The sequence below is a fragment of the Ovis aries genome, chromosome 25 (assembly GCF_016772045.2).
Source record: "Ovis aries strain OAR_USU_Benz2616 breed Rambouillet chromosome 25, ARS-UI_Ramb_v3.0, whole genome shotgun sequence".
NCBI classification, from domain to species: Eukaryota; Metazoa; Chordata; class Mammalia; order Artiodactyla; family Bovidae; genus Ovis; species Ovis aries.
In genome coordinates this window covers 3,910,298-3,931,219 of record NC_056078.1, presented here as the reverse complement: position 1 = coordinate 3,931,219, position 20,922 = coordinate 3,910,298, and the positions used below count along the sequence as shown (strand labels likewise).

At 45.5% G+C, this 20,922-nt stretch overlaps 1 protein-coding gene across 4 annotated transcripts in view; it reads right to left on the bottom strand.

The window, feature by feature from the left end:
- DISC1 (DISC1 scaffold protein) overlaps positions 1–20,922 on the bottom strand; it is a 434,500-nt gene that overhangs the window by 318,529 nt on the left and 95,049 nt on the right. For all 4 annotated transcript variants that reach the window (XM_012104955.5, XM_060406817.1, XM_042241165.2 and 1 more), the window contains exon 3: positions 20,379–20,448. In XM_012104955.5, the coding sequence (XP_011960345.4) occupies positions 20,379–20,448 (70 nt within the window). The remainder of the gene's footprint in view (positions 1–20,378; positions 20,449–20,922) is intronic.

The following is a 20,922-nucleotide window of genomic DNA, read 5'->3' as shown; positions in this document are numbered from 1 at the left end:
TGCTATCCTGAAAGACAGAGAGACACAGAGAGAGAGACAGAGAGGAACAGGATGCTTCCTTGATCTTGAATGAGCATATCCTTCCATCCAAATCTTCTTTTTCTTTTGTCTACAGGGGTAATGGTGAGCTCTGTGTATCTGTTTGTTTTGTTTAAAATTTGGGAAGTTTCATTAATAGGAGTTTGGTTTAGGATGTGAAGGTTTGCATGGTGGATCCAAAGCAATTGGTTCCACCTGCCAAGTAGAAAATGAATCCCTCTAAGTGGAATGGACACGGAATAACATCCTTGACCGGGACAAGTGGCACTGGAAGCACACTGCTGTTTATGCTGAAAAACCACCCTTGTATGAGCTCATAGGAAGTATTCATGTCCCATAGGTAACTAGAAGGATTTGTTTCAGTATTATTGGCAAACCACACTTGCCAATCCTGTACTCACTATTTAGAACCTCATTAGACTCAAGCACCATCATCCTTCCAGGCTGAATCCCTCTGAGGTATACTGTTTTTAGACACTCATAGGTGAAACTTTCATTAGATATGAAAAAGAAGCCTGGAGACAGAAGGGATATCTCTTCTTTCCTCTCTACAAAGTTTCAGGGTTTCCAAGCTATCATCTTTAGGTTCTTATCATGATACTTCTCAATATTTTTGCTTACTTCTTTTTTTTTTTTTTGGCTTGTTTTGCTTTGCTTTTTTAGCAATGGGACCCATTTGGTGATGACCCTTACAGGAGGGTTAAGAACAGACAAAGCCCAGAGGCTCCGGTGCTCCGGATGGTCCCCTCCTCCAGCCTGGGACCCCTCAGAGCACAGCCTGAAAATCACAGCCTTCTGGCATTCTGAAGAAAATGCATAGACACAGCAGTGTTGAAGAGCTGTAAATACTGCCTTTCCTGGTGGCTCAGACGGTAAAGATCGGAGAAGGAAATGGCAACCCACCCCAGTGTTCGTGCCTGGAGAATCCCAGGGACGGCAGAGCCTGATGGGCTGCCGTCGGTGGGGTCGCACAGAGTCAGACACGACTGAAGTGACTCAGCAGCAGCAGATGGTAAAGAATCTACCTGCGAGGCAGGAGACCCAGTTTCGAGCCCTGGGTAGGAGATGGCAACCCACTGCAGTGTTCTTGTCTGAAGAATTCCATGGCAGAGGAGCCTGGCGGGCTACAGTCCGTGGGGTGGCAAAAGAGTTGGACATGACTTGATTAACGTAAGTTGCCAAGTTTTTGTGAATCTGCCTCAAATTGACAGGATGTAAGTGAGCATTTCATGCTATGAGTCAAGAAAAACAAAGGTTTACATCTTCACGCACTGTTTTGATAGACAGAAATTCTTATTTAAACAATGTGAGTGAATTTCTGATTCCATAGATATGTATAAAATATTAACCTCAGCAAGATTCACTCATCTGAAACAAGAGGCTAAGTTCCAAGCTGTGGTACTGAGGGTTTCTATCAGATTTCTAACTTTCCAAAGCATGTTATTTTCCCTCCTAAAAACTTTTCTCTCCTTCTGCTTTTTTTTTTTTTTTTTTTTGGAATGTAGAAAGGATTAACAGAGACCATTATCCACAACATCCCAACCAGAGACAGGCCCTGTTAACATTTTGGCAAAGTTCTTTGAATCAGCCCACTTTCTGCATCCATTGCTGTCTTTGTTCAGTCGCTATGTCCAGCTCTTCGCAAATTCGTGGCAGAATGCTAGGCTTCCATGTCCTTCACTATCTCCCTGAGTTTGCTCAAACTCATGTCTGTTGAGTCGGTGAGGCCATCCAACCATCTCATCTGCTTTCATCCCCTTCTCCTCCTGCCTTCAAGCTTGCCCAGCATCAGGGTCTTTTCCAATGAGTCAGTTCTTTGCATCAGGGGGCCATGGTACTGGGGTTTCAGCTTTAGCGTCAGCAGTTCCAGGAAATATTCAGGCCTGACTTCCTTTTAGATTCACTGGTTCGATCTCCTTGATGAGATCCCATGATCCTTGCTATCCAAGGGACTCTCGAGAGTCTTCTCCAGCATCACAGTTGGAAAGCACCCATTATTCTCTTTGTTTCTCACGTGGGTGCAGGGGAGTGAACAGGGCAAACGCAAACTGCACTCATTTAGTGGGTGAAGTGCTCTCTCACAGCAAGCAGATCTGGCTCTGGAAGAAGTCGCAGAGGAACACATGCGTTTCCCATTTTTAATTTTCCTGATCAGGACTGCCTGTGGCCCTCACTCCAGACAGAACCGTGATCCTCCCACGGGCTTCCTAAAGCGATGACGTGGACTACCTGCAGTCATCCATGCAGTTGGCACCAGAACTAGGGAGACAACCCAAGTGGACCTGTTCCTGGCAGCACATCCCTCCACCGCAGCCACCAGGCTGAACCTCCGCACACTCCCTCTGCTTCCCAGAACCGTCTGGAGAAGGAGCAAACTTGCAAAGTTCACAGACAGCCCTCGTGAAGAGTCGCTCAATGGTAGAAAACTAAAGGGAAGTAGTAAAGTGGAGGGAAATGCAAAGATGAAGCTGCAAGAAACAGTGAGCAGAAAACATCCTGTGACGCTCTGGCGAGGAGAGGAAGAGAGCTAACAAAGACAGAAAGCCACACGAACACAGAGTGATCAAGTCCACGGCAGTAAAAATTCATTATGAACAAACCTCAGTGAAAAACAAACTCCCAGAGGAGCTAATTACATGAGATGCTCTGGCAGTGACTCAGGCAGCAGGCATTCATTCACAGCCACCCCAGGGACATGCAAGTCACCACATCCCAGAGCTAACAGGCTGCCTCAGTGCCCGCCTCCTCCCAAACAATAAGCTTCCATCAGGTTAGCATTCTCTCAAGCCTGTCAATTGTAACCCAGTTTGTGTTAGGAGACGAGTTGGCACATTGTATAAAGGTCAAGTGGAAAACTGTCCCTTCTGCTACATCACTGTCATCAACTGATAAAGGTCATCCCACCCAATACACTGCCGTGACGGAAAATAACTTTGTTTGTCTACTGTGAAATATTCAAGAGTCCCTCTCTGCTCTAGGCTTTCTGGTTTTTCTCTGCTCTAGGAAGCTACTAAATTTGTCACTCCAAGGTATTTCAGCTACTACTATGACAAAACCTTGTTTGCAAACAAATTTAAATAGAAAAACACGAAGACAGTAAGTTTAAAATGTTATCTACATAGACTCATAATATCTAAATATTTAATTGTGATTTTAATTACAGTAACTGACATTCATTCAGTGTTATATATAACCCATATATTTAGTCTATACCATATCATTTAGGTCTCAAAACAACTCTATTATCCCATTTTACAGATGGGAAAACAGCAGCTTGCAAGGATTAGGTAATTTGTCCAAGTTCATACAGCTGGGAAGTGGCAGAACTTGACTTTGTGACCTGAAAGGCACTAATAGTTTATGATTCAATTGTTAGTAGAATTGTCAACTATTAATAACATGATAATAGTGATCATCATCATTTATTGATAAGATGTATCTTAAACATTCACTAGCTCATCCAACAACCATTTCTTGAGAGTCTACCTTGACCAGGCATGATGCTAGGTGCGGAGGACAAAGGCTGAAATTAGGGAGACTCTGCCTCTCCCAGAAGGCAGCTTACAGTTCAGCCAAGGCCACAGCAAACAGCTATATTAACACATGCTGTATATGAGGCTGGGGAAACCTACAGAGCACTCAACAGAAGGGACCCTGAAACCAAGTCATGATGGCTCGTAGGATCTAAGATGGAAAGAGAGCAGTGCGTGCAGGCAAAGGCGAAGTGCCATGTGGGAAAGGCAGCCACCTCCAGGGACCATGAAGGGCTGAAGAGGGGGTTACATGGGGGAAAGGAGTGGCAAGAAATGAAATCAGCAGGCCTGACAGTGGACAGGGTGAGAAGGTGTTGCTATGGACCAAGTTTAACATTTATCCTGAGGATGTTAATCATGGACAGAGGTGAAAGAGAAGGTGGTCCCCCAGGCAGTGGAGAAGGGCAGCTGGCAGTCGTGAGAGCCGAATTGGAGGAGAGTGGGAATGGAAGCGGGGACCCTGGAGAGATCAGTGCATGAGAACAGGCAAACCCTGATAGATCTAAGGACAGAAGAAAGATATTCAGGAGACGAAATCCAAGCGACGCAGTGGCTCAGTGTCTAGGGAAAGGGGAGGATCTAGCATGAGCCCAGTTTTTCTAGCCTGACTTGCCATTCAGTGCAGGAAGAAATGCAGTCAGAGAAGCTGGGTTGAGACCTAACAGAGCCCGGGACTCGATCCTGCCAGGGCGGGATGGCAGGGAAAGTGCCGTCTTTGGGTCTTAGGCCGGACATTCTACACAGTCACACTGGAGTGGGAAGATGTCACAAACTGGCCAGTTTCTTATTATTTCAGAGACATTTGACTGCCCCAAAACAAACATACAATGAAAACAATTCTCAGGCTAGGACCAGTGGGCAAATGAAACTGGGAGGTGGCAGAATTATCTGATGAATGTGCTGAGAGAACACAACAGAAAGTTGTTCAGTTTCTGGGCTTGGAGACTAGATGGCTGAGGTCGTCTCTCTCTTCACTGATGAACTTTACAACCCACTCAGTTCTTGTTCCAAATGCATGCCTTGCCGCCTTGATTCACTTGGTCTGCCTTCCTCCTTGACAAACAGGACAAAAAGGCCAAAGCAGGACCCACACCAGTGACTCAGTCAGGCAGAGGCAGCAGTGAGGGCTGCTTAAAAACCTTGTCAAGACTCCAGATTGTTTTGACCAGCAACCACTGCCAAAGCAGAAGCGAACAACTCTTTCCATAACTTTCCACCCGCAACCAAGGAGATCTCCTTTCCTTCTCCAGAGCATCTGCCTCCATCCAACTGAAGACCTGGGTAAATCTCCAAGCATTTATATACCATAAAGGCTTTTGTACCCAAATCTTACAGAAAGCTTATGCAAATTTTCCTAGATAACTTTTCTTCAGTGGGCCATAATTAGTCTCCCAAAGACAATTCCAGCTCCAGAGCAGCTACACCATGCTTTCAGTCCTCATGGGTTTGGGAGCTGGAGCCATGGGCAGAGAGAACAGCAGACGATGTCCGCAGAGCTTGTGAAAATGGAAGGGAATAGCCAGTCATTTTCCCCTGGTGTGTCTCTGTCATCTACAATATGCTACTGGTATGCTTACTGTCAATTTCTTTATTAGAGGGGATGCAAGATTTAAGTAAGTGTCTGGACAGTTTATTAAAAAAAAAAAAAAGAGTATCTGTCCAGTGACACACCACCCCATGCAAGAAGCCCCGTGAAGGAGCAGGGGCACTGTACCGTTGCCGTTATGCAGAAGAAATGGACGCCATGTCTGTAAGTGAGCATGATAAATGGATTAGATCATCATCTTGGACCTGCATCTTCACTCTCTCTGCCCACAAGGGTACAGGTCACAAGACAGCAGAGACCCACAGAAAACTGACCAGAACAGAGGACCAATCTCTCGTTGATCTCTTCTTTGTCCTTGTCTTTAGTCCTCCATTTATGTCTCATTTTCTTCCTTTTTCATGTTTTTTCCAACTACCCTCAAAACCAGGGAAACCAATTCTTTCAAGCCCAAGCAGTCTTTCAACTTCATTTTCGCAATGTCATCCAATGTCATTCAACAGAAAATGAGGCAGAGAACAAGAAACTCAAGGTCATGAAATTTAGACCACAGAGAAGAAAAGTAGTTTGCCAGGAAAATGTGAAGAGCAGTCAGACTCTAAATGCCTCATTATAATCTGCATGTTTTAGTATATATTGCTTTACCTCATTTCCAAAATTTTGCAGCTTGAAAGAAATCAGGTTATGTGCAAATAAGCTGCTTATTGCCAAATAGAAAATAAGAAGCCAAACCATTCTATCTTATTTTCTGCCTGCTATCGATGCTAAGTGCTGGCAAAGAGATGATTCAGAAGCAGCCCCACTCTGCACTGCGTTTTCTAACCTGTGGTACCCAGGGATGTGGGATAAGGGTGAGGAGTGGGCAGGGAAAGGAGAACAAGCAATCCATCAATATCTGTGCACCAGGCACCTCACACACACCATTATCATGGTTAACCTTCCAGCCACACGGCACCACAGGGATTATTATCCCCAGTTTATCCAGGAGCGAACTGGTGCTCAAGGACAGATGACAAGACGAAAGGACACTGTCACACTGACCCTAGGTCACCTCACCCAATCCTGGGAGTGTGCACTCTGCATGCTGAGCTGGTTACTAAACACTTCACAGCTCCTAGTAGGTAAATTACACCTCAACTGAAAATATACAGAATTAAAACTAAATATGTAAATAAACACTGGGTGAATTTTTCACAGCTCCTAAAGGTGTTTTTAACTACAGACTCCCCTAGGTTGAATAAGAGTAAATTATTTCTAATTGTCATCTTTCTCTCTCCTTTTGACTCCCCCCTTTTATCCTCCTGGCCACCTCTGTCTCCTTCCTCCCTCTTCTCTTCTCTGTATAACTCCATGAACATCTCTGAGCAGTCCAGTTGTGGAGCGCACATAAGGAAGTGATTACTGGCTAGCTTGTTCTCTCCTCTATTGATTCCACCTCATCTCATTCAGGTCATCTCTAACTTCCCCCTCCCTCTTCTCTTCTCCATGTAACTCTGTGAACCTCTCTGGGTTTCCCTCACTGTGGAGAAACTTTTCATCTTTAACCTGGATCTTTTATCAACAGTGCTGTATAGAAGGAGAAGTCTTGAGACTACTGTAAAAATAAGACTGAAAACCAGAAGCAGGAGGCTTAAGTCCAAATCCTGAGAACATCAGAGAACTCCTGACTCTAGGGAACATTAATTGACAGGAGCTCATCAAATGCCTCCATACCTACCCTGAAACCAAGCACCACCCAAGGGCCAACAAGTTCCAGAGCAAGACATACCACGCAAATTCTCCAGCAGCACAGAACACAGCCCTAAGCTCCAATATACAGGCTGCCCAAAGTCACTCCAAACCCACTGACATCTCATAACTCATTACTGGACACTTCATTGCACTCCAGAGAGAAGAAGCCCAGCTCCACCCACCAGAACTCCGACACAAGCTTCCCTAACCCATGTAGAAATAGAAGAGCTGATTCTGCCAATTGATTTCAGCCATCCTTCAGTTCAGTGACAGGAGATGTGGGCCAGTCGGCACCATATTATATAACAACCTGCTGATGGACTGACTTTATGAGATGAACTCACAAAGCCGCCCGAGACACACAGTCAGAGACAAATCAAAGATTACCTTGCTTCCTTGGGAAGACTAGGACAAACGTCTCTGGAAAATCTCTAATAAGAGGCAATTTTCAATCCAATCTGTGAGAGCAGGTTTGGGGAGGGACTGTGTGTAATCCACCACACTCCCCACCATCCTGCAGTGCTTGGACACCTAAATGAATGGACTCTGGAGAGTGTTTTCATCCGAATCTTCTTGAATATTGTTAATATCCGTCATTTTGAAATTCACATGTTGCTCTCATTTTTTTTTAATTTTTATTTTTACTTTATTTTACTTTACAATACTGTATTGGTTTTGCCATACATTGACATGAATCCACCATGGGTATACATGTGTTCCCAAACATGGACCCCCCCCCCGACCTCCCTCCCCATAACATCTCCCTGGGTCATCCCCGTGCACCAGCCCCAAGCATGCTGTATCCTGCATCGGCCGTAGACTGGCGATTCTAATTTAACTTTTATTTTATATTGGAGTATAGTTGATTTACAATGTTGTATTAGTTTCTGCTAGACAGCAAAGTGACTCAGTTATACATATACAGGGATCCATTCTTTTTTAGATTCTTTTCCAACATAGGTTATTACAGAGTTGATTTTTTATCAGCCATTCTTCTCACAATAGACAATCTCACCTCATCACAGACACAAGTAAACACATTGTTCTACCTGCCGTACCTTTAGCTGCAGTGATCGGTCCCCCAAAAGTCATCACCTGATGCAAGCTCCCCGCGAAAGCTTTCCTACTGGAGCCAAGAAGAGAGGTTCCTTTTTCTTCCCACCCTCCCCAGTACTTACTATTCATAGACTTTTTGGTGATGGCCATTCTGACCAGTGTGAGGTGGTACCTCATTGTAAATGAACTTATTTACAAAACAAAGACAGACTTGCAGACATTTTAAAAAAAAGAAAACAATCTTACAGTTACCAAAGGGGAAATGTGGGGTGAGGATAAATGAGGAGTTTGGCATTAATAGATGCACACTACTATATATAAAATCAACAAGAATGATCTAGTGCACAGCATGGGGAAATGTACTTAATGTCTTACAATAACCTAAAATGGAGAATATTCTGAAAAAGAATATATATAAATATATACAACTGAATCACTTTGCTGTGTGCAGCAAAGTAACACAGCATTGAAAGTCAACTCTACTTCAATTTTAAAAAATTTTTAAAAGATGATAGAACTCCCTTCAGCTTCCTCTCTCCCTCTCTTCCAATGCCCCTTCTCTCTCCCCCCTACATTAAACATCACACTGCGAGTAATTCAAACAGCCTCATGAGCTGCAGACCCTGCTGAGACCCAGTTTACAGCCAGCACCACTGCCCAATGTCAAATCGAGCATGACCGCGTGTCCCAGTTAATGTCAAATGGAGTGAAGAAGGGCTTTCTCTCCTGAGATTTCCCCAAGTTATAGAATTTTTTAGCAAAATAATTGTTGTTATTTTGATAAGCCACTAAACTTGGAGTTGTTTGTTACACAGCAGCAGGTAACCAGGGACAGATTTTGGTGCCACCTTGGTGCTGCCATAACAAAGAATCAAACACGCGGTCATAGATACGGGGCTGCGGAGCTGCATGGAAGCTGGAAGAGCCCTAAAGAGAAGTATGATTGATCTTGAAGAGGCTATTGGTAAGGAAGTAAAGAAAGAAAAATGTTAGTGGAAGCTGGAAGGCTGTTTGGCAATATTTTTATTTGAAAACTTTCAACTTCTAGGTTTTGAAGTCAAACTTCCAAGGGACTACCGGAATTGCTTCTCTATCCCCACAGTACAATGTGAGAGAAGAGAATAAGCCAAAGAAATAACTGTCACTATAAAGGAACCAGGATGTATAGGGCTTGAAATTCAAATTATTTCTTATTCCTAGCTTCTCCAGATAACAAATGATGCTAAGATTTAGAAACAGCTTCCAGGCAAAGAATCAAATTCAGAGTTCTGTCAGGAAAATACGGTCAAAAGATGAGGCCAAGGCTATATACTGTAAAGTCCTTTTTAAGATCCCAGAAAGATTTAAGGGTCATCACCAACCCTTTCAAACAGTCGAACAGCCCCTTCAGACTCTGAAGAGTGTTAACCCCTGCCCCTCCAAGCCTTACAGGAAGCCTGAGAAAAGAGGCTTCTCTTGAAGAGACTTGTGGATATAGCTTTTGTCTGATGGAGCAGGTTATAAATGGATTCACATAAAACCCAAAACGTTTTAAAAAGAATTATGCCAAGCTGAAAAATTAAAGAGAAAGTACAAACTGAAGAAAAGGCATCTGGACCCCCAAACCTGTATGAGTGGAAAGCAGGCTATACACTCAAGACTACTTCTTATGGAAAAGGAAGCATGGTTCAGAGTGTAGAACTGAGAGCCCAGAGGTCAGAGACATAGAAAATAATTCCTAGGCAGTAGGGCTAAATCTTAAGGAACAGACAACAGGTGGATTTCAGAATTGCTCAGCACCAGTCGCTGCTGCAGGCCTCCCACTTACCCCTTTTGAACAAGTATCTTTAGCAGTTACCCTATCCGTCCCACCATCATAGGCTGGGTTTGTAGGGGTTGATTCCCTCATAGCTCAGTTGGCAAAGAACCTGCCTGCAACACAGGAGACTCAGATTTGATTCATGGGTTGGGAAGATTCCCCTGGAGAAGGAAATGGCAACTCACTCCAGTATTCTTGCCGGGGAAATCCCACGGGCAGAGAAGGCTGGTAGGCAATAGTCCATGGGGTCGCAAGAGTCAGACACAACTTAGCGACTAAAACTGACCAACAGCCAGCTCGTCAGTGCACAGGTGTTCAGATCATCCAGAGAAACCGTAACCCAGACGCTGTGTTCAAGAAATCACCCCTGAGAAGCCTCCTCGGCGCCTGCATCTGAGTTAGATGTGGAAACGGGGACATCAAGTCTGAGCCTGATGCCTTAACATATGAGAGCTTTAAGGGGTCTTGAGAGAGAATGAGTATGTTTCGCACATGGAGAAAATGTGAAAGCATCTGAGAAGAGAGGGCTGTCTGTTGTGGTTTAACAAGATGCCCGCAAATTCTTTAGACCTTCCTCCCATCAACAGATGGAGTCTAATGACTCTGTGCTTGAGGAGGGGGTCACACTTGGTGATCTACTTTTAAGGAATAGAATGCAGCAGTAGTAGCAGTAGTAGCAGTAGTAGCACTACCTGATTTCCAAGGTTAATCCCTAATAAGTGATTGTTTTTGCCTATCTCTCTCCCTCAGGATGCCATCACCATATGGGGAAGCCAAGCAGTCACATGGAAAGGCTACAGATAAGTGCTCCAGCCATGGCCCCCGTCAGGCACCAGCAGACAGCACCAGCCACCAGACACGCGACTGAGCATGGTCCCCTCCTCTAGCCTTCAAACTGCCCAGTGAATGCCTAGAGCAGAGACGAGCTCTACCCATTTCGCCCTGACCAGTTGCAGGTTCATGAGGAAGGCAAGTTTTGTCACCGTTTTTCTTAAACAGTTTTATTGAGTGTGATCTACATACCATACAATTCACCTATTTAAAGTGTACAATTCAACCAGTTTTGGTACATTACTTTTTTAAATTGTAGAAGGTATGGCAACCCACTCCAGTATTCTTGCCTGGAGAATTCCATGGACAGACAGAGCCTGGCAGGCTATATATAGTCCATAGGATCACAGAGTTGGACAGAGCTGAAGCCACTTAGCATGCACGCATATATATATATTTAACAAAATGTGCCATTTTAACCACTGTTAAGTATACAAATTCCAGGGAGTAAGTGTGCCTCCCTTTTACAGGAGGGCTTCCCAGGTGGCTCAGTGGTAAAGAACCTGCCTGCCAATGCAGGAGACACAGGAGATGCGGGTTCGATCGCTGCGTTGGGAAGACCCCCTGGAGGAGGAACTGGCAACCCATTCCAGTATTCTTGCCTGGAAAATTCCATGGACAGAGGAGCCTGGCAGGGTTGCGAAAGGTCCATGGGGTTGCAAAAGAGTTGGACATGGCCGAGCACGCATGCACGCGTTATTTTAGAGCCGGCCATGTTTCAGCCTACCGCAATAGCAACCAGGTGAAACAAGTGGTTTGAGAGAATAAGTCAACCCACAGACAGAAAAGTGAGCGTCTTGACCCCCTCGACCCCCTGACCCCAGACTCCCATCAGAAAGTCCTCTTTTCTTCCAGCACTAGTTTAAGTTGATTCTTTTCCTCTTGAAAGTAGACAGTCCTTGTGCCAAAAAAAAAAAAAAATCAATTCTAATGTTAACTGAAATTTTACCTACTTGTATAATTATTGCTTACCTCAAATAAGCTCAGGGAAAACATTCCTTGAGGGGAGGTCACCTCTCACACATGTGTTGGTTTACCACAGCCTGGTAAGCCTGACAAATATTCCTCAAATAGCTGTTCATATGAAAGAGTGAGGTACGGTATGGTGTACTGGCTTAAGAGCCAGGCTCTGCTCCTAACTGCGGCATTTTGGACAAAACAAGATGCCCGTGACAGCCAGCTTCATCTGCGGACAGGGAAAGGAGTAGTCAACCCATTTACTCAAAGTCACAAAAGTCTGCCTTTTTTTTTTTTTTAACTTTTCTATCAAATGTCTACATATGACCACAGAATGGTCCAACAAGTATCCACCTTTGTGCAAATGCCTGGATGTGTTTAGTGCTCAGCTCTGCTCTGAGCCCATTAGGCCTCTCATTATGGGTTTAATTGTGCGCCCCAAATCCTATCCTCCAAGATCAGAATGCGGCTGTATTTAGAGACAGAGTCTTTAAAGAGTTGTTACATAAAAAGAAGTCCTTCGGGTGCACCTTAATCCAACAAGACTGGCGTCCTTAGAAGAGAAAGATTAGGACACAGACATGAGGACCCAGGCAGAAGACGGCGTCTACACCCTAAGGAGCGCTCAGGAGCAGCCAACCCTGCTGGCAGCTTGACCTTGGACTTCCAGCCAGAACTACGAGAAATCAGTGGCTCGTGTTTAAGCCACCCAGTCTTGTCGTGCTTTGCTACAGCAGCCTGAGGAATTAGCACATTCCTCCTATTAAAGGAAAGTCATCCATTTGTGCTTAAAACAGAGAGAGGTTGGACCTGAAATGGCTGTAGTGGGAAGATTCAGTCCTGTTCCGGCTTTTGCCCCTGGTCACAGACACATCCCTTCTAGGTGTGTTTGCGACTTCGCAGTCTGCAGACAGAGGGGAAACGCCCCTTGAAAACAAATGAAATTTCCATTTCACTTGAAAAGGTAAAGTTGCTGACGTTTCTATAGTCTGGAATGCCTATCAAGGGGAGTGAGTCTCAGGCAGATACACAAAGAGATCAAGACACGTTTACTGTTACTGTTACTACACAACCACCTACTAATACCAGTTTTAAAAGTGCTACACTATTTACAACAGCCAGGACATGGAAGCAATCTAGATGTCCGTCAGCAGCTTAATGGATAAGTAAGCTGTGGTACATATACACAAAGGACTATTACTCAGCTATAAAAAGGGACACATTTCAGTCAGTTCTAAAGAGGTGGATGAAACTGGAGCCTATTATACAGAGTGAAGTAAGTCAGAAAGAGAAACACCAATACTGTATATTACATACATAGAGAATTTAGAAAGATGGCAATGACAGGTCCTACAGGCAGGGCCCCAAAAGAGACACAGATGTAAAGAACAGACTTTTGGACTGACTATGTGGGAGAAGGCAAGGGTGGGGTGTTTTGAGAGAACAGCATTGAAAATGTATATTATCACGTGTAAAACATACGACCAGGGCAAGTTTGATGGATGAAGCCAGGCACTCACAGTCAGTGCTCTGGGACAAGCTGGAGGGATGGGGTGGGGAGGGAGGTGGGAGGAGGCTTCAGGATGGGGGACACATGTGCACCCTGGCTGATTCAGGTCAATGTATGGCAAAAACTATCACAATATTGTAAAGTAATTATCCCGCAATTGCAATAAATAAATTATTTTTTTTTAAGACCTACTGACCCAAAATATAAAATAAAAAGTGGTGCGGTTCAGCGGGCAGGAAAGTGTGACCAAGTTCCAACTAATCAGGGAGAAGAGCGGGGGGAAAAAGAGATTTTTTTGTTTGTCTTGGTGTTTTGTACTCAGAAGCATATAAAACCTTGGAGCTGTCAGGTTCCATCATGAGTAATGGCTGTGGCCACACCTCATGTGGTCCTTGAAGGGCAGGCCAATTTCCTCACAATCAGGGAAGCAAAGCAGAAGCCATCTGGGAACCCGTGACGTGGCCATGAAGAGGGACATTCACTCCCATGAGCTTCTACCCCCAGAGTGACAGCAGAGGCAGGAGGTTAATATTCCACACTTAACACCAAGACACCCAGCTGGAACGTGGGGGAGAAAAGGCATCATGCTGAAATGTATGTTTTCGTCTGCTACAAATGAAAGGGATGCATATCCTACGCAGACAAAGGTCTGTGCACAAAGCTCCAATCCCAAGTAGGTGTTACAGAGCTGACTGTGCCCTCGGCACACTGAAAAACGCCAGCACACAAACCTGCCAAAAAACACGGTGATGCTGAAAGCCGCCATCAGCTGAGATCTCTGCCCTTAGTTCACAAATCAGAAACTCGTCTATAACCAGGACAAGAACCTGAGACAACGTAATCAAGAGAAGCAAATGGCATTTTACACATATTCTTTTTCTTCGGCATTTGTCTATATGCATCACTTATCTCCCAATTTTTCAGTTTTTACCTAAAATAGGAGGCAGACATAGGAGCTTCCACTCTTGTGAGAATGATGCTAAAGATTAACACTGAATCAATGCAAGTGCTCAGCTCCTAACAGCCTAATGTTTTTAGATAAGATCATGGGCCATTTTCCTGACGCATCCCCAGCATGAAGCCCTCATTCGCTCCTCCCTCAGCGATCACATAAATGAGTTGCCAGAATCCACAACCTTCCTAGCTGGGTTTTGTCCCCACAACTGCTACAAAGCTGTTTTTCACACTGGGATGCAAGATGCTCTGGATCCTGCCAGGTCGGAGCACATGCTGGTCCTCTCTGAGCAGCACCCAGGGCCTCGCCCAAGAAAGGGGTTGGTGACAGTGCCTCCTGGGAACTGGCCAAGATCCCAGCTGATGGTGACTTGGCTGGTTCGTGCGCTGGCATTTTTCATGAGTGCAAAGGCTGCAATCTCCTGATGGCTCAGCCATAAAGAATCCACCTGCCAATACATGAGACACAAGAGATGTGGGTTCAATCCCTTGGTCAGGAAGATCCCTTGAAGCAGGAAATGGCATCCTGCTCCAGTATTCTTGCCTAAAAAGTTCCATGGACAGAGGAGCTTGGCCAGCATGGGGTGGCAAAGAGTTGGACACAACTGAGCAACTGAGCTCAAAGCACGCAAGGATGCAGTCAGTCGAGTAACACCTACTTGAGATTTGAGCTTTTGTTTTTGTGCTTTTTAATGGAAGCCTCACTATCCCAGGACCAGGGGAGACACTCAAGGGCCACAGGGGGTGAGCCCTCTGCATAACGGGTCAGAAGGATGCTGTTTCCAGGCTGGGGTGCAGGGAGAGGAGGCAAGGGTGTGGGCAGGGGGCTGCAGACAGAAGCTGCGCCCACATTCACACGGGGGTTCCGGGTGCATGCTAAGTTGCTTCAGTCGTGTGACTCTGTGTGACCCTGTGGACTGTAGCCCACCAGTCTCTGTCCATGGGATTCTCCAGGCAAGAATACTGGAGTGGCCTGCCATGCTCTCCACCAGGGGATCTTCCTGACCCAGGGAAAACCTGCGTCTCTTGAGAAGCCCTGGGGTTCAGTGTAGCTCTTTCCAAGGCAGAGCATGAAACAGCACAGGCTGCCAAGAATCACATTTTTGTTCCGGGGTAGCCAGGATGGGGTCCACCTCCCGTTGACTCTGCTGTCCTATGGATATAAAAATGACCAGATTCTACTCAGTCTTGTTTTTTGCTTTCTAGACTCAAATGAAATACAGTGAAAAGGAACCCGTGGGTTTTCACTGTGTTCAGTCACATTTGTAGTCCCAAGACAAGAATGCATTAGATTCCAGAAGGCATGGGTGGATGTTTAGAGTGGGCCCCTGGGAAAGAAATGGCTGTCAGCTTGGATGATCTGCACACTATCACCAAGGATCCACTGTGGATGGAGGAAGCTTGCTAAGGAAAGAACTCAGGAAAAAAGAAGATGACTGCAGTTTAGACAAGAGCTGGCCATTTTCATGGTTTCATGTTTGGCCTCTGCTTGGATCACCTTTCTCTGAATGCCTCACATTTTATTGTGCTAGAATTTTGTCGCAGTGACTACTGGTTGAGACACAAAGAGAGAGAAAGGAATTCAGTGCTGGCCACTCTCCACTGCAAGAAAGAAAGTCTAGGCAAACAGGAAAGCCAGCTTGCTCCATGGCACAGCAATGTGGGCCACTTAAGAGCTGAAGTCACCACCTCACGGCCTCCTCATGAATGTGTGATGTGGTCACCCATGGACACGCATGGCCAGAGGATGTTAGAGGCCACAAATCCACACAGCAACCACTAGGACAGTAACCATGTCAAACACCGCAGTCCACACTCTCCTTTTCTGCCTCCCAGCACATCGCAGACCCGGGCCTCTCACCCCTAGTCCCTGGATGGCAGGCTCTCCCCCGTGGGACTCCCAGGTCTCAGCCTCGCCCCTCATCTGACATGGCACACGCGGTCAAGTGAGGAAACCAAGGAGTACATGGAGTCTCTACGAGAGAGACCCCAAGAAAATACCAAACAGCAACATCTTTTTCACCTCAGTCCTCCCAGCTTTCTGCAAGAATATAAGAATATAGCAACCTTCCTTCCCTAGCGAGGGAGAGATGTCATTAGAGATCTGAGAAGGTTCCTCACTGGGCATCACAGGTAAAGCTTCAGCACATTAATGAGATAACAAAACATGGATCTTTCTATTCTGTGCTCATGGCTCATTTCCCTGGAACACAAAGTTGTCATTACAAATGAAACTAGAAAGAAATAGAGAAAAGCAAAAACACAAAACAAAACAAAGGGGGATAAGATCACCCTCCACGCACTCCTGGCAAGCCTTGTGGACATCAGCAGACCCACTCCCTAGAGACAGTGCACAGCAGCAGAGCAGCTCCTCTCAGAACAAGGAGAGAGTCCACACAAAGACTAAATACTGAGTGGCAAGGACATCTCAGCAACCCTGAAAATGTTTATTAGTAACTCTGGATGAACTATCATAGGTGAGAAAGGAAGCTTTATTCAGCTCTTGTGTCAACACATTTCATGACCACAACTCTCCACCTCAACTTCCCTAATTACTTGGCAATTAGTTTCAGTTCAGTTCAATTCAGTTCAGTTCAGTTGCTCAGTCATATCTGACCCTTTGTGACCGCATGGACTGCAGCTTGCCAGGTCTCCCTGTCCATCACAAACTCCCAGAGTTCACTCAGACTCATGCCCATTGAGTCAGTGATGTCATCCAACCATCTCATCCTCTGTCTTCCCCTTCTCCTCCTGCCTTCAATCTTTCTCAGCATCAGGGTCTTTTCAAATGAGTCAGTTCTTCACATCAGGTGGCCAAAGGATTGGAGTTTCAGCTTCAACATCAGTCCTTCCAATGAATATTCAGAACTGATTTCCTTTAGGATAGATTGGTTGGATCTCCTTGCAGTCCAAGGGACTCTCAAGAGTCTTCTCCAACACCACAGTTCAAAAGCATCAATTTTTCGGCGCTCAGCTTTCTTTACAGTCCAACTCTCACATCCATACATGACTACTGGAAAAACCATAGCTTTGACTAGACAGACCTTTGTTGGCAAAGTAATGTCTCTGCTTCTTAATATGTTGTCTAGGTTGGTCATAACTTTTCTTCCAAGGAGTAAGCGTCTTTTAATTTCATGGCTGCAGTCACCATCTGCAGTGATTTTGGAGCCCCCCAAAATAAAGTCTGACACTGTTTCCACTGTTTCCCCATATATTTGCCATGAAGTGATGGGACCAGATGCCATGATCTTAGTTTTCTGAATGGCAAGTAGTTTATGACAACTTATTCAGCACCTGCTATGTGCCAGTCCATGCTCTGGGCCCTGCAGAGATCCATTTCAGATGCCATGTGCTATGTGCTAAGGGCTTCCCAGGTGGCGCTAGTGGTAAAGAAAAGTGAAAGTAAAAGTCCCTCAGTCGTGTCGAACTCTTTGCGACTCCATGGACTGTAGTCCATGGAATTCTCCAGGCCGGAATACTGGAGTGGGTAGCCTTTCCCTTCTCCAGGGGCAATTCTTTACCATCTGAGCCACCAGGGGAGAGCCCACCTGCCAGTGCAGAAGACCATGAGAAACGGGCTCGATCCCTGGGTCAGGACGCTCCCCTGGAGGAGGGCATGGCAACCCACTCCAGTATTCTGGCCTGGAGAATCCCGGGGACAGAGGAGCCTGGCGGGCTGCAGCCCATAGGGTGACAAAGGTGACAAAGAGTCGGACACAACTGAAGTTACTTAGCACACATACACACACACACACACACACACACACACACACACACACACACACACACACACACACACAAGGTCTTCCCTGGTGCCTCAGCTGGTAAAGGGTCTGCCTGCAGTGAGGGAGACCAAGGTTCAATCTCTGGGTTGGGAAGATCCTCTGGAGAAGAAAATGGCAACCCACTTCAGTATTCTTGCCTGGAGAATTCCATGGACAGAGGGGCCTGGTGGGTTACTGTCCACGGGGTCACAAAGAATCAGACATGACTGAATGTACTTCACAGCCACACACACAACAAACACACACAAGCTAAGTGGCTTCAGGCACATCCAACTCTTTGCAACCCCATGGACTGTAGCCTGCCAATGTCCTCTGTCCATGGGATTCTCCAGGCAAGAATACCAGAGTGAGTTGCCATACCCTCCTCCAGGGCATCTTCCTGACCCAGGGATCGAACCCCCATCTCCTGTGTTGTAGGCAGATTGTCTACCACTGAGCAACGAAGGAAGCCCTTAGATAAGAGAGCTGGTTTCAAATCTCCTTTCAAGGCAATCAGACTCTGGGATGACGGCTCGTAAGCAATGGTGGCTCTTCCAGTTCTTTGCCCTTCCAGTATATCCTACTCACACCTCAGGGCCCAGTCATCTTCACCAGGAGGGACATGGCCCATGGACTGAGCCTCACTGGCTAGACTCAGCTGCCGCTGTACCACAGGCCTGATTTTCCAAGGAAGAAAGTCCTACACCGTGTTTTCCCGGGCATCAGCACACACCTCAATCACCTGGAAGGCTTGAGGATACACAGAATGCTGGCCTACCCCCAAACATCTCCTTCGGGGGACAGCGACATACAAACAAGGAAACTAAACAGGCAGAAACACTGAATAAAGTCACCTTTGTTCTTTCAGCCTCCCTGTGAGGTGTGTCCTATTCAACTTCTCCCCTGCGGTGTTTCAGAGACATTTGGAGAAAGGACTAAAGAAGTGAGGCCTTCACTTAATGAAGCCCATTGAGAGCACCGCATCCAGAAAAGTTGAGGTTTTTCTTGATCAGAAAAAGAGGGTGTGGTTTTTCACCTGTGTCTGAAGCTTTGTGTGTTACAGAGAGAGCTGTGTTGTCAAAGGAACCAAGGCACAGCCCTTGGAAGAGAAAATAAAACCTGTGCCATTGTGGGAGTGTCAAAACGTAGGTGTCTCCCACTGACAAAAGTCCCCAGGGACACCTGGGTCTGGGAATAGCTCATCTGCTCCTCTTTCACATACATCATCCTCTGCCAGGCATCATTCTGAAATCAAAATGTCCCGTCAAAGTGGAGTGGCAGAGTTTAAAGAGCTCCATCCCCAAATTCCTCTCCTTCCTCCCAAAGCCAGTGGTGAACAAGGACACCAGACGGCATCAGCTCTGCTCCGTGTGTTTCCTAGAATAGGATTTGCACCCTCCTTTTGGGAGTCACTTGCCCCATTCCTGTAGCACCCAAGTTCCTAATGGTCAGTGATGTACTCTCTGGGAAACCAGAATATGGCCCCATGAGGTTGAAGACCAAGCCTCAGGGCTAACCAGCTTCCAGAGGAGCCTTAAATCTAAAACATCTCCGGGCCAATCCTCGCTGTGCTAAGCTTGGTTATCACCAGCATAGTTCTCAAGTTCATCAGTGCCTGGTGGAACAAGAAGTCCTCTAAGGCCCTCTCTTATCCCCAAGACCCAGCAGAAATGAGTGTGAGATCTTGCAATTGGTACCCAGGTCCTTAAGATCCTTCCCAATCCAACCAGACCTACAACTTTTCTTTGACATAGTCGACCCAGTGTCCACTTGGCAGCCATGATACCTTCGTCCACTTTGGCCTGACTCCTATTTGGGTGCCTCACTTTGGTTTGGGTTTTTGCTTCTGACCAACTCTTCCATCTTCATGTCATGACTTCTTTCCAGCTTGACCATTTCAAGCCATCTACACAGGAATTCAATACATCCGAGCCCACTCACAGAGACTGGCATCATCTCTTAAGCTCATCCCAACTCCTACACCTGGTCCCCAAGCATGTGAAGTCAGAAAGCTCCATAAGGGCTCATACTCACACGCATCCCAAGGCCAGAAATTGTATTCTCTTACTCCCCTATCCCTGCCACAGTGCTGGCCACATAGTAGGTGTTCACCAATGTTTTTTGATGAGTGAATAAAGTATAGCTACATCACAAATTGGAGCTTCCCTGAGTGGCTCAATGATAAAGAATCCACTGGCCAGTGCAGGAGATGTGGGTTCAGTCCCTGGGTCGGGAAGATCCTCCGGAGAGGGCATGGCAACCCACTCCAGTATTCTTGCCTGGAGAATCCCATGGACAGAGGAGCCTGGGGGGCTACAGTCCATGGGATTGCTAAGAGTCAGACACAACTTAGCAACTAAACATCACACCTTAGACAGGTAGATGATGACTTAATATAACTCTTATTGTGCAAGTACTCAGAGTGCTTCTGGAAAATCAATAAGGTTATACTTATGACCCAAAGGATTATTCCTCCCAAACTGCTTTGAAATTCAGAAAACAACAGTGCTGTAAAATAGTCAACTGTTACTGAGTGCAGGTGATCAGGGAACAGATTACACAATTCATTTGCAGTGTGGAGGATACAGGTGAATAAGGAGGGAAAGCAAAATTGCACGTTATGGGAAGAGAAGAAAGAATCAATAAACAAAGCAAAACTCACCCTTATCATAATCATCATCTTCAATCGCTTTATCTTGAAGTTTCTGAAGCTTTAATCTTAAGGATTTTACCTATGTTGGTTTGAAAGGCAAAAAAATGAAAACTGAATTACAATCTTGTTCACACAAACTAATTTTGTTACAGTTAAGAACACTTAGAAACTATTTTGAAGCTGAACCACACTATTCTCCTTTAAAAAAAGAACCACAAATGTACATTTTTCCAATGCCATATGCATTCATTTCTCAAAAAAAAGTTACATAAAGAAAAAGCGTAATTTGAGCACAAAACCAAAAAAAGAGTTGGAATGTCATTTTTAAACAAAAACATCACATTGTACCCTTATCTGTGTGAAAAATGCATAATAAAAAGGAATACAGATTTCCTGACCTGACCAAGTGTCTTCTGTTCAAAAGCATCATATTAAATTTATGAAAATAAACACACCAACATTAGAGCAGAAACCAGGAAAAGAAAGCAATGAACTTCAACTCAGCAGGCTGTCCTGAGGGCTGGGTGAGAATGAAAGACTTCATCAAAGAAGT